The sequence below is a fragment of the Stegostoma tigrinum genome, chromosome 40 (genome assembly GCF_030684315.1).
Source record: "Stegostoma tigrinum isolate sSteTig4 chromosome 40, sSteTig4.hap1, whole genome shotgun sequence".
In the NCBI taxonomy this organism is placed as follows: domain Eukaryota; kingdom Metazoa; phylum Chordata; class Chondrichthyes; order Orectolobiformes; family Stegostomatidae; genus Stegostoma; species Stegostoma tigrinum.
This window is the reverse complement of record NC_081393.1, coordinates 10,091,577-10,103,946: the sequence shown is the minus strand read 5'-3', so window position 1 is coordinate 10,103,946 and position 12,370 is coordinate 10,091,577. Positions and strand designations below refer to the sequence as shown.

The following is a 12,370-nucleotide window of genomic DNA, read 5'->3' as shown; positions in this document are numbered from 1 at the left end:
TGACGTTTCGGGCCTCGACCCTTCATTTTTTTTCTGATAAATGGTCTAGGACCGAAACGTCAGCTTTCCTGCTCCTAAGATGCTGCTTTGCCTGCTGCCTTCATCCCACTCCCCACCTTATCTCCGATTCTCCAGCATCTGCAGTTCCTATTATCTCTGATACGTTAAAACTCCCGATTTTTTTTTTCCTTCACCGATGCGAGCAGACCAAGAGATAACAAGGTGTAAAGCTGGATGCAAGTAGCAGGCCAAGCAGCATCAGAGAAGCAGGAAGTCTGACGTTCCGGTCCTAGACCCTGACGAGCTTTTTCCAGCAACTTTTACTTTGGTTCCGCAGTTATTTTGAATGATCTTCGTACATCTAGTTATGCTTGGAAGTCTGGGGAAAAAAAGAAGCGGTTGGATTTCGCGCTGACACAACTTTAAAACCTGGGGATTAAAAGTAATTGTAAACCGTGACCGAGGAGACAGGGCCTGGCACTGACTGGAGCAGATGAGAGACGGTTATTTCTGTTCTTTTCCGCGCGCGCCCCCAAACTTCAAACTGGAGCACGTGATCCGGGCCGCCAACGGTCGCCTTTGTCAAGCTTCTCTCCCACTGGTTGGAGCCGTCCTCACGTGGTCTTTTTGCTTGCGCTAGCGCCCCCCCCCCCCCGCCCCGTCTCATTGGCTTGTTTCGAATCCCGCCGGCCCTGTCCCAATATTTTCCTTTCTCGAGTCGTGAAGTGAATGGGAATCGCTTTTCCCCCCCAGCTGGGGATTGGAAATGAGAAGGGTTCGTGGTCCACGGTGGGTATTTCTTTGCTCCACGGAAATGTAACGGCTGGCGGCGTGGTCAGGGTAGGCGTGGCCGTCAATGGATGCCGTTTGCATCGATCAAAGCGTTTATTTCCAATCTTGTGAGGATTAGTAAATACCGCGCCAGTTAGAAATTTGAAATCATACTTAAAGAAACAATTAGATTGGAAAAATGTAGCGGGTCTGGCGGCGAGAAAAGTAAGCGCTTACGACTCAACACCCCCAAAATTGATTGTGCTTGTACCAGACCGGCTGCTTAGTTGCAGCCTTCGTTTCGCTTTCTACTGAAGCTGTTCTTCTCTGAGATTTTTTCAGTGTTTGGTTCCGAGCAAGAGGAATAATGGGGTGTAATGTTAAACTTTGTTTCTCTTCACAGACACTGCCGGAGCTGCTGAATTTACCCAATGTTTGTTTTAGATCGCCGAGTGCCTGCTGTTCTGATTCTGACTGCATTCCCCTGAACCTTGTGTCTCCGGGCTTTGATGATAAGCCCTGGTATTCCTTTTCTCTTCAGATAATGCTTTGGTCCATTGTTTCAAATGTGACGCGAGATGGTTTGAAGGACCTTGCTGAGGTTAAACGGATGTCGTTTTGTGGTCCAATCTCTGGAACAGGACTTAAGTGACTGCGTTAGAATCGTTAGGCTATCTCCAGATGATCAATCCACAGACCTAGGTCATGGTTTTGGGTAGTGGGGTTCGAATGTGAAATGAAGTTGAATTCATTTAAAAATCATTAATTTCCAAATCTAATTATGACTATGGATCAATATTCAATGTCAAAAAAAGCTACCTGTTTCATTCATGTCTTTTAAGGAAGGAAATGGCAGTTATCTCCCTGGTCTGGTCGAGATGTGACTGCAGTCCCACGGCAATGTCGTTGATTCTTGCAGTCAGTAATGGGTGTTAAATGCTGGCCTGCCCAAAGATGTGTCTCTCCTGTGAATGAACATCAAACAAATGAATCAGTTGCAGTATATATCCCTGATGCCACTGTTCCACATTCGTAGGTTCAAATCTTGGATGTAACAGCTTGCAGAGCTAATGGTCCTGTTAGAATGACATGATGTTTCAAAGGGCCTTAAATGGACATTGTATCAATTGCTGTTGATGGCCTCTGTTGTCATTACAATTTCTTTTTATTTATCAAGCAGTAGCCTGTTTGTGTTTGTTTTTAAGAGTCAAGGCAAATATGGAGCATAGCAGGTGTTCAAGTTGGATTGAAAGCTATCAGGATGAGTTTGTCTCTACATTGGAGTCAAAGCCATTATTTAGAAGGTTTGTAAATTATGCTTAATTGATTGTGTTGTTGACCACATTAAACACCCTCAAAATATGTTAAAAACGTAGTCTACGCCATAACTCTTTGTTATTTTAATGGTGATTGGAAGATGTGTGTTCTAGATAGAGTTTGATTTTGTGAAACTACCAGGCTTCAAAGAAAACATACGTTATTCATACACTATAAATAAAATACAGACAATATAAAGGGAAAAGAAGTTGTTTCACTCTAACTCTATCAAAATGCTGAACCAAATGAGATATATGAACTACTACCAAATTGTTTCAAAGTAGGGTGGCACGGTGCCTCCGTGGTTGGCACTGCTCCCTCACTGTGCTAGGGACTTGAATTCGCTTCCACCCTCTGGCAACCTGTCCGTGTGGAGTTTGCACATTCTCCCTGTTTCTGCGTGGGTTTCCTCCCGGTGCTCCGGTTTCCTTCCACAGTCCAAAGATGTGCACGTTAGGTGGATTGGCAGTTCTAAATTGTCCGTAGTGTTCAGGGATGTATAGATGAGGTGAGTTATAGGGGTATGGGTGTGGGTGGGATGCTCCAAGGGTTCGTGTAGATCTGTTGGGCTAAAAGGCCTGTTCCAACACTGTCGGGATTCGAAGATAAAGCCAATGATTCTAGTCACATCCCATAAATGCATTATTTGGTAAAGGCAAATTCGGGAAAATGCATTGTCTCAGAGCAATTCTAGCAGCAGAAAGAGAACACCAGCTTTTAGCAGCAAAAGAGGGCGGAATAAGCACTTCCACATTGATCTTCAAGACCCAAACACTGCTGCTGAAAGCTAAATCTTCAAAAGATCCAAGTTTTGTAGCAGCTTGACTCCACCCATTCAGACTGCTTTTGTTATTGCAACTTTCTAAAAAGAACCCAAGGTCTCAAGTTGTTTATTGGCTTTGGAACAGACTGCTCGCCACCTTTGTCTCAACCTTTTTTCATTAAGAGGGCAAAATACGACACTTAAAGCCATCGTATCAAATGTGTTGTGAAACTTGAAAGCGTTTGGAAAAGATTGACAAGGATGTTGCCAGAGTTGGAGGGCTTGAGTTGCAGGAGAGAGGCTGAATAATGTGGGGTTATTTTCCCACGAGCTTCGGTGGCTGAAGGGTGACCTGACAGAGGTTTAAAAAACTCATGAGGGGCATGGATAGGGTGAACAGTCAAGGTCTTTTGCCCAGGATAGGGTAATCTAAAATTAGAGGGCATAGGTTTAAAGTGACAGTGAAAAGATTTTAAAAAGACCTAATCGGCAACATTTTCTTGGAGAGGGTGGTGTGTGTATGGAAGGAGTTGCCAGAGGAAGAGATGAGTTTAAGTTTGTTTTTCCCTTTCGTTGGTTTTCCTCACCACCTGCCCCAGAACTGGTCCTGCTGTTATGTCTTTTAGAACCAGAATAGCTCCAGCAGCAATACTGCTGCTGAGCTGCTCTTAAAATCCCTCAACCAGAGTACATTCTGTGCCCTTGATCCTTCCTCCAAGTGTTGTTCAATGTGGAGATCTACTGATTCATCAGCTGAGGGAGCACGGTAAATGGTAATCAAGCAGGAGATTACTGTAGCCATGTTTAACCTGAAGCCAAGAGAGTGAATGGGGTCTGAAGTCAATGTTTATTATACATGGGTGAAGCCCTCCTGACTGCATACTACTGCTTTGCTGCATCTGCTGTGTCTGTCCTGCCAGTGGGACAGTGATGTGGATCACACTTGACAGATAATTTTCAGGCTGTTGTTTGACTTGCCTGTGAGTCAGCTCTTTCCATTTAGGCATGAGCCTCCAGGTATTCGACAGTGCTGTGTTTTGCTGGTGTCATTTCTGGTGCCAAGGTCAATGGCAGGTTATCTTTCCAATTTGATTTGTTTAGAGACTTTGTCGTAATCTTTACAATTGAGTAGCTTACTGAGCCCCTTTAGAGGAGAGTTGGCGACGTTCGTGTTGCTTTGGAGGTGCTGAAATGCCTGAATTGCTAAAATGTTTTGCAGAACGTAGAATTTTGAGACAGAAATAAAAAACTTGTCCGAGAGATTGTAGGAACTGCAGATGCTGGAGAATCTGGAGAAGGGTCTAGGCCCGAAACGTCAGCCTTCCTGCACCTTTGCTGCTTGGCCTGCTGTGTTCATCCAGTTCTACACCTTGTTATAGAACATAGAACATTACAGCACAGTACAGGCCATTCGGCCCTTGATGTTGTGCCGACCTGTCATACCAATCTCAAGCCCATCTAACCTACACTATTCCATGTGCGTCCATATGCTTATCCAATGACGACTTAAATGTACCTAAAGTTGGCGAATCTACAACCGTTGCAGGCAAAGGGTTCCATTCCCTTACTACTCCCTGAGTAAAGAAACCACCTCTGACATCTGTCCTATATCTTTCACCCCTCAATTTAAAGCTATGCCCCCTTGTGCTCACCATCACCATCCCAGGAAAAAGGCTCTCCCTATCCACCCTATTTAAGAATTTTTCCTTTTTGTTTTGGAATTAGGGTGAGTGATTGATTATTGTAATGGTCTGATTTTGACTGTATGGCTTTGTGTGACTTCATCCACAGGATTGAGAACCAGGATGTAGAAGCCTTCACTTCAGCGTCTGCCAGGGATGCAAAAACGCAAGTATGTTGTTTTAATACTGTCAACGGTTCTTTTACTGTGAATAAGATTTGAGATACAGCTGCGCAACAGTCATGGTATGGAGCCAGGATGACTGGTGCTTGGTGCACGAGCTGTTTGGGCCAAGGACACAGAGGTGATGCAGCAATAGATTTCTGACATAGGCTATTGAGTGAAAAATGACTTGTCCGTTGACCACTCCATGAATAGCTTTTAAAAGGTTGTTTGAGTGTTACCAAATTAGGGTGTGTTTAGGTTTGGCTTTGATTTTATTTTTCTTTTGTCAAACTGCTTGGTCATGTTCATGACATGAGTGCTTAGTAATTTGCTGCTGTACTGCTCAGTAAGAGTCTGTGACAAAAGAAACAATACATGTCAAGTGCCCCTGCACAATTGATTCAGTGATGTCAATGTACACTTATACAGCAGGTGTGATAGTGTCCCTAACTGGTTACAATCACTGCACCACAAGAGACCCCAGTTTTGTCCCTTGATTGTAACCGCCTAATTCGAGGGTAGGATAGATGGTTCAACCACTGTCGTTCTCGTCACCAAACAGAAGCCATTATACTCTACCTCGTGCGTGGTGGTCTTATTTATGATATGCAGACCTCAGCAGAGGAGGAAAAAGTGGTTGATGGACAGTCAGCTGTGGGACAATGACCAGGGTTGGGAGAGTTGCAGTGAGTATGAGATGTGAAGAAGAGAGGCTGGTGAGACGTTACATTGAGCAAAGTGTTTCCTGCTTGGTTATGTGCTCATTGGCCTCCAGTGTGCTGCTGTAACTTATGATTGAAGTTGTACAGTCTTTGCATTGAAATTGAATGAGGAGATTTGGTTAGTTTGGCCCATTCCAATAAGTTCTAGTGGTGCTGAAGTGAAATGCATTGAGAATACCCTTGAAATCAGCAATGTGCTTATGTGACTAAGAATGGCCTATAACATTGTCATCCTGCTACATTTTAGTTGTGTTCAACATGATCATTAAACATGGTCACTTGTGCTGGCCTGCTTTGATTTAAAGCAGCTCAGAAGCACAATTATACTCCTTGAAACAAAGTAAATATATAACTTGAGAGCAATTACACAGACTATATTTGGAGCTGGGGTAACATGGGAATTGGAATGATGTCATGACTTCAAGATCACCCTGCATACTTCCCAAATTCAAAAACAGAGTTAAAAACACATTTACATTTCATGAGAGGCAAGGATGTTCTGAGTTTGTTCGTTTCGTTTTCACCCCTTTTTTTTTGGAATGCCCCTGGGTTGGAGATTACCACTGATTTTGGTTTTTTTTGCATCTTCCCATGAAGAAGTTGTATTTCACTGCAGTTAGTTATTGGCTTAATACTATTGAGTCATTGAACTCTCTCCCCTCCCTCAGCTCCTGTTTTAATGCTTGAAAGGTTTTACATTGCAATGGTTTTGTGACTTTGACCAGTCTGAAGTGAACAATAATGTTTGGGAAATCATAGTGTCTGCTGCCAACTGGAACAATCTTCTTGAGTTCAATCAGTGAATCTCTGGCCATTTTACTGACTGACTAGCTGCCTCAATGGGTTTTTGCTTGAGTTGTGTCTGGTTTACTTTCAGTATTGAATTGAATAAATTCTGACCTGCAATAAAAACGAAGACCAAATGAAGCTTTAAGCACTGTGCCATGGCTTTATCCTTGAGACTGCTTTTGAGGACAATTATGTTCATTGTGTGCACAATTGCCTGAGGGTGAGACATTTAATTTAGTATTTTTCAGCGTGCCTCAAAAACTTAAAATTTCTCAAACACAAATTAATATGTTGCAACAGCCTTATTGTCAACACATAGAGTCCTGTGTTGTGATTCAAGCTGATTTCGAGTTCAGTAGATTTCGGGCCAATGCCACTGGACTACTTGGTTTCTGTGCACTTTGCATCTTTTCTAGACAGAAGCAAAGAACCACAGTGGTCCAATGGTAATGGCCTTTACCTCTGAACCTGCAGACTCAGGTTGAAGTCCCTCCTAACCATGGCATGTTTGGCCAGGTTTATTGGGGAAAAATAAATTTTAAAGTTGCTCCAAAAGGTGAATAAGTATCGTTTAACAGATGTGATCACATTAGTGGTTGTTTCAAAAGAAGGCCAAGTTAAACTCCACAGTTCAGGGCTCTTGAGATACAGTGGCAGTCTCCCTATTTTTGGACCAAGACATCTAGACATCTGCTTGAGGTGTATGTCAGAACAACTCTGGACAGGTCAATTGTAAAATTTCAAAAACCCAATAGTTGGGGGCTGGATGGCACAGTGGCACTGAACTATGAAGCCCAGGTTCATTCCCACCACCTGAATCAGAAGTGATGTGTAATATTACTGAAATAAATAAAACCCAACAGTATTTGTTGAAACATGAGGTTTATTTAATTCTGAATGTTTGTTTTGGTGTGCATCTTTACATCTGAATTACTGTCATAATAGGAGGATCTTTCATTGAAAAGTCATCAACCGAAGAAGGCAAGGAGGAATGCATCTGGTATAGTACAAAGCTTACTAATTTTGAACACTTACTTTTATACAGTGCTGTATCAAGTCTCTAGTGCTGTGAATTATTTTTGGATCATCGTGATAATGTACTCAGTTCCTGATGTAGTCATTCATTTCAGTTCATAATGTTTCAATAGTGCCAAATATTTGCCAGCGGAACATGAGGCATTTATTTTCTTCTTCGACCTGAAAAATGACATTGCTGAGGTGCTGTGATTTTTCAGTCCTGAACTGGGATGGGAGGAAATTTTGTGCACACTTATGCCATTATCAAAAAGATTCCATGTAGTTGCTGTACTGAGGTTCAGCAATGTGGATGTTTCAGTATGCAACAGATGTTGGACATGATTACGTGGATTTGTGGGGACTTCGAAGAGAAGTTCATATCATGTGGGTTTTGAAATATCATGTACGGACAATAACTGAATCTTTTATGTTTGTTTCATTTCAGATACCATGTGTAGTTAGTACACGAGGAGGCTGTGTGGGTGGGTGGGGGGGTGGGGGAGGAGGGAAGGGAAACTAGTTGTTGCAGTACAGGGAGAAGGGATGTACTTAGGCTGACTCCACCACACCCTCAGTTCTTCGAAAATTTTATCATGTTAACTGTGATGTTAAATTTAGCTTTTTATAATACTCCTCTGAGGTTTGCTGGCATATTTTAGGAAGCTAAAGGTACCACATAAACTTGGGTTGTTGCACATTGTGCAACATTTGAGAAAGCCTAAAACTTGAACAAACATTTGAGATGGGTCAGAATCTTTAAGGTGAATCCAAGAGGGTTTCTTAAAGCTACATGTCGATAGTGCAGTGATGCAACGGGCCACATTAAACTTTGGGGAGTCACTGTGGCCAGGTGTTCCAAGTTTCAGTGTGGTAACTTTTTGTAAACTGTAGTCAGAATTCTGTTAAGTTTTAAGATTGTTATGGATAAAGATACGACTGGTTCTTGGGTAAAAGTGTGAAATTGGAGGAGGGCTAGTTGTAACAGTTGGTACTGGCAAAATTAGATTGAGGGTGGCTGTTTGAGGATACTTCACATCTGATAGATTGGAGATTTCTAAAGGTTAGTTGGGCAGAGTTCACGACCAGCATCTTGCTGTGAAGATGAAAAATAACAATGGTGAGTGGCAACCCTGGTTGATGAGAGAGGTTCAGAGTTTAGTCAAAAGAAAAAGTTGTGCAGGTTTTAGGAAACAGATATCCTTGAGGAATATGACAGAAGCAGAAATGGCCTTAAACATGGCACTAGGATAGCTAAAAGGGCCCACAAATTATTTGTGGCGAGTATGATTAAGGAGAATCCCATGGTGTTTCATTTGGATATTAAGAGCACAGTGAGGTAACAGTTGGACCATTCAAGGTCAAAAGAGGGAATTTATGCATCAAGCCAAAGGAAGTGGATGAGGCCCTTAATGAGTATGTGGCATTCGTATTCGCCAAGGAGAAGGACATGGATGGTGCTCAGTTGGGAGAGTGGTATGTTGATGCTCTGGGGCATGTCAATATTAAGAAGTAGGTCTTGGGTGCCTTGATAAACGTAAAGGTTGATATGTCTGCAAGGCCTAGTGGATCTATGCCACAGTACTGAGGGAGGCAATGGAGCAGATTGCTGGGGTCCTGATGGAGATATTTGGATCCTGTTTTGTCACCGGCTGGAGAACAACCAATATTATTGCTTAGGTTTAAGAAAGGCAGGAAATGAAATGCCACTGAGCATGTGATCAATAGGAGGGAAATGGTTAGAAGAAGTTTAGGGGCAGGGTTTAGTCACATTTGGAAAAGAATTAGCCTTGTTCAGGAAAGTATCTTTTTCTGGCGGAGGTCTTGTCTCAGAAATTTGATTGAAGGTCAGGCATTGAATGTTTGTAGTGTGGATGGGCCAGTCTCGTATGGGAGGCTGGTCCAGAAGATTAAGTCAGATCAGATGCACGGTGAGTTGCACCTCAGGATTTGGACACAGACAGGGCAGATGTGGAGGGCTCTTTTTCTGACTCAAGGTCAGTGACCACTGGTATGCTGGAACCTTTGCTTCTAATATATGTTCAGGACTTGGATGGAAGTGTTGATGGTCTGATGTGTCAGTTTGACAATGACAAAGTTGGAATTGTGGACATTGAGGAAGATTTTCAATGATAGAGCAGAACATAGGTGAGTTAGAAAGTTGGGTGGTAAAGTGGCTGATGGAATTGAATCTGGAAAAGAATGAGGTGATCTGGTTTAGCAAGTCCAAAGCAAGAGGAAAGCATGGAATAAATGGCAGGACCTTCAGAGCATGGATATACAGATGGAACATGGGCCAAGTCCATGGTTCCCTGAAAGTGGCAACACTGGTGGACAAAGCACTAAAGAAGGCATACAGTATGCATGTTATTTTCATTTGAAGCATCAAGTTTGAAAGTTAGCAAGTAATTTTTAGTTCGGCCAACTTCAGAGTATTGCGTAAAGTTCTGGTCACCGCACTATAGGAATGATATAGAGGTTTTCGAGAGGGCACAGAGGAGAAGTACCAGGATAACAAGGTGTAGAGCTGGATGAACACAGAAGGGCCTAGGCCCGAAACATCAGCTTTCCTGCTATGTTCATCCAGCCCTACACCTTGTTATATTGGATTCTCCAGCATCTGCAGTTCCTGTTATCTCAGATCTACCATTATATTTGCTTGGAATGGAGTGTTTTAGTCATTTGGAGAGATTGAACACTTTAGATTGTTTTCAGTAGAGCTTGAGATGTTGAGGGGTGATGAGAAGTATATAAAATGGTTAGAACCTTAGATAAGGTGAATAGCTGAAGTTTTTGTTCGGGTGGATGTTTCAAATAATAGGGGGTTGATTTCAGAAGTGAGGGGGATAACGTTTAAAGGACGTGAGGTAAGATTCTTATGCAGAGGATGATGGATGCCTGGAATTGCTTCCAGGGAGGTGGAGGACACAGGATAGGAACACTAATCATGAACAGGCAGAGGATGATGTGATGTGAACCATGTGCAGACAAATCAGACCAGTTCAGAATGGCCACATAGTTTTCAAAAACATGGTGGCTGATGAGTCTTTTTCTGAGCTGCATTGTTCTGTGTTCTTTAAGTGGGACTAACTTTCTCTAATGGCAGTTTGTGACGTGAAAAAATATTTTCTTTCCGATGAACAAGCAGAACTAAATTGAGGCATGAACCTTTGTGTGAAATAACAACATCAACAGTTGAAAATCGACATCAAAACACTAGGCACCTATTTTATGGAAAACCATTAAAAGCTGGCATTAGACTGTTTACCATGAACTTTCGAAGAAAAAGAAATATTGAAACTTGGCACTTCAATGAAGTGTTCGTCCCAAATTTGGCAACCACTGATTTGATTGAGGGATTGTTTGCAACCTCTTCGAGGACCCTTGTAGATAATCCAATTTTAAAAAAACATCATTACCGTTAGATCTCCTTGCCATGGCGACCCATTCCTTGAGAAAATCAAGGTAGTGTGGGTGTATTAGAGTTGCTGTTTTGAGTTGATTCACTTAACTTTTTATCAACAGTGTTAAAATGAAACAATCGTATCTGTTTAATGTTCTCAAAAATTGTGTGCTGTGGCCTGCCTGCTTTCATGACGTTTTCTCTTTGTTCCTGCTCCCACTGTTGCTCCCCTGACCAGTTTTCTATTTTGGTCTCTGCTGGAATCTTCCTGCACCAGTCCCTGATCAGATGTCTCCTTGAAAAGCTCAGGGTCATTTCCATTTTGGCTGCAATTTTGGATTTGTAGTTAAGCTCTTGGCTCAACAGTGTGGCAAAGGTCATTCTGCTTGCATGCAGCAGCTGCTGCCACAAGAGGGAGCCTGGTTGATTTAAAATTGATAAGGTCAGTGTAATTTTAACATATTCTGACACAGTGGTAATGTCTCTCCTGCCTGAAGTCCTGTCTCTTCCAGAGGAGTGGAAGGTCATTTGAACAGGTTCATGAGAAAATGTATCTGCAGAACCAGTAATAGTTTCTATCTTGTCTTTCCCTTTGATTGAACCTTCTGCTTTCAAAGTTTTCATAGTTACGCGTGTAAGTGGTGAGGAATCAACACCATGTTAACTTAACGTTTGTGTTGAAAGTTGACAAATGTCAAGGATTACCTTAAGTCACCTTATTCATTTTAATTTGATACATTTTATTTTTTAAGCAATTTTGGGCAGGAGTACAGACAAAAGATGCAGTACCTCAGTCAATTTGTACATTGGTTATTCCCAAAGTCAAATAAATGTCTGCAGGAACCTAGTTCTGGGTTTAACGTGGATTCCTGTGGAAATTGTGTTTGCCTTGAAGTTTCTTTCACTCAAACTTGTTCTTCAGGAATACAACCCCCTATTTAAGTGAGGACGTTGTGGATTCAAACACTTTCTTAAAATAAAGTGCCATCATGTACAGGTGCAAGCAACCTTCAGTGCAGACTACAAGAATGAATCAAAACAATATTTGGGAAAATTCATCGTTTTATGTTTCAAAAAGTAATTTGCTAACCTTTGTTCTTTTTGTGGCTTGCAGCTTCATGTCCGTCATCAGCCCTCCACCATATTAGCTAATTTACCAATGATTCTGTAAATTAACATCACATGGTAATGAACAAAGTCACAGTTGAATATAAATGTGTCTGTACTGAAACTGCGACACTTAACAGAGTGGCAAGAATGCTTAGTCGCAGGAACAGTGCGACTGGGTTTGGGATGGTCGTTGAGAGCAGTTGAAACTTGCACCTGGTTCAAACCTGTGATCGAGCCTAAGCATTGAAACATAGTTGTTATTGAAGTTTGCATTGCTGCTTCAAAGTTGATTGTATTTCTTATTTAATGTAGGAGGGCCAACAGTTCAAACATTGAAGAGAGTTGACAAGGAGAATTCTTTTCAAGCAACACAGAATGATTATTTTCTGCACAGCGTACTTGTCGGAGAGAATAGTGCAAATAAACAAATCGATGGCCTGATAACAGAGGACAAGGAACAATCCCCTGCTGAGTTCTCAATTTCTACAGAAACATCCTCCACTCTAATGTGTTCTTCAGTGGCCACTGAAAATCAACTGCGAGCCACAGCAGAAATATTGAGCCTAAAGTCAGCAGGTAATGGAACTGAGCTAAGTGGTGAAATGTCGTATGTCTGGCTGTTAACGGTGTTTTGC

At 42.1% G+C, this 12,370-nt stretch overlaps 1 protein-coding gene across 4 annotated transcripts in view; it reads left to right on the top strand.

Annotated features, from left to right (window-relative positions):
- Positions 1-659: 659 nt before the first annotated feature.
- The window catches only part of cdca2 (cell division cycle associated 2), a 47,240-nt gene continuing 35,529 nt past the window's right edge, over positions 660-12,370 (top strand). Inside the window, exons 1-6 of one of the 4 annotated variants that reach the window (XM_048523073.2) lie at positions 680-789; positions 1,175-1,293; positions 1,955-2,075; positions 4,643-4,703; positions 7,154-7,208; positions 12,048-12,311. In XM_048523073.2, coding sequence (XP_048379030.1) covers positions 1,281-1,293; positions 1,955-2,075; positions 4,643-4,703; positions 7,154-7,208; positions 12,048-12,311 — 514 coding nt within the window. In that variant the 5' untranslated portion in view covers positions 680-789; positions 1,175-1,280. The other 3 variants (XM_059641107.1, XM_048523075.2, XM_048523078.2) reach the window with 3 other exon arrangements.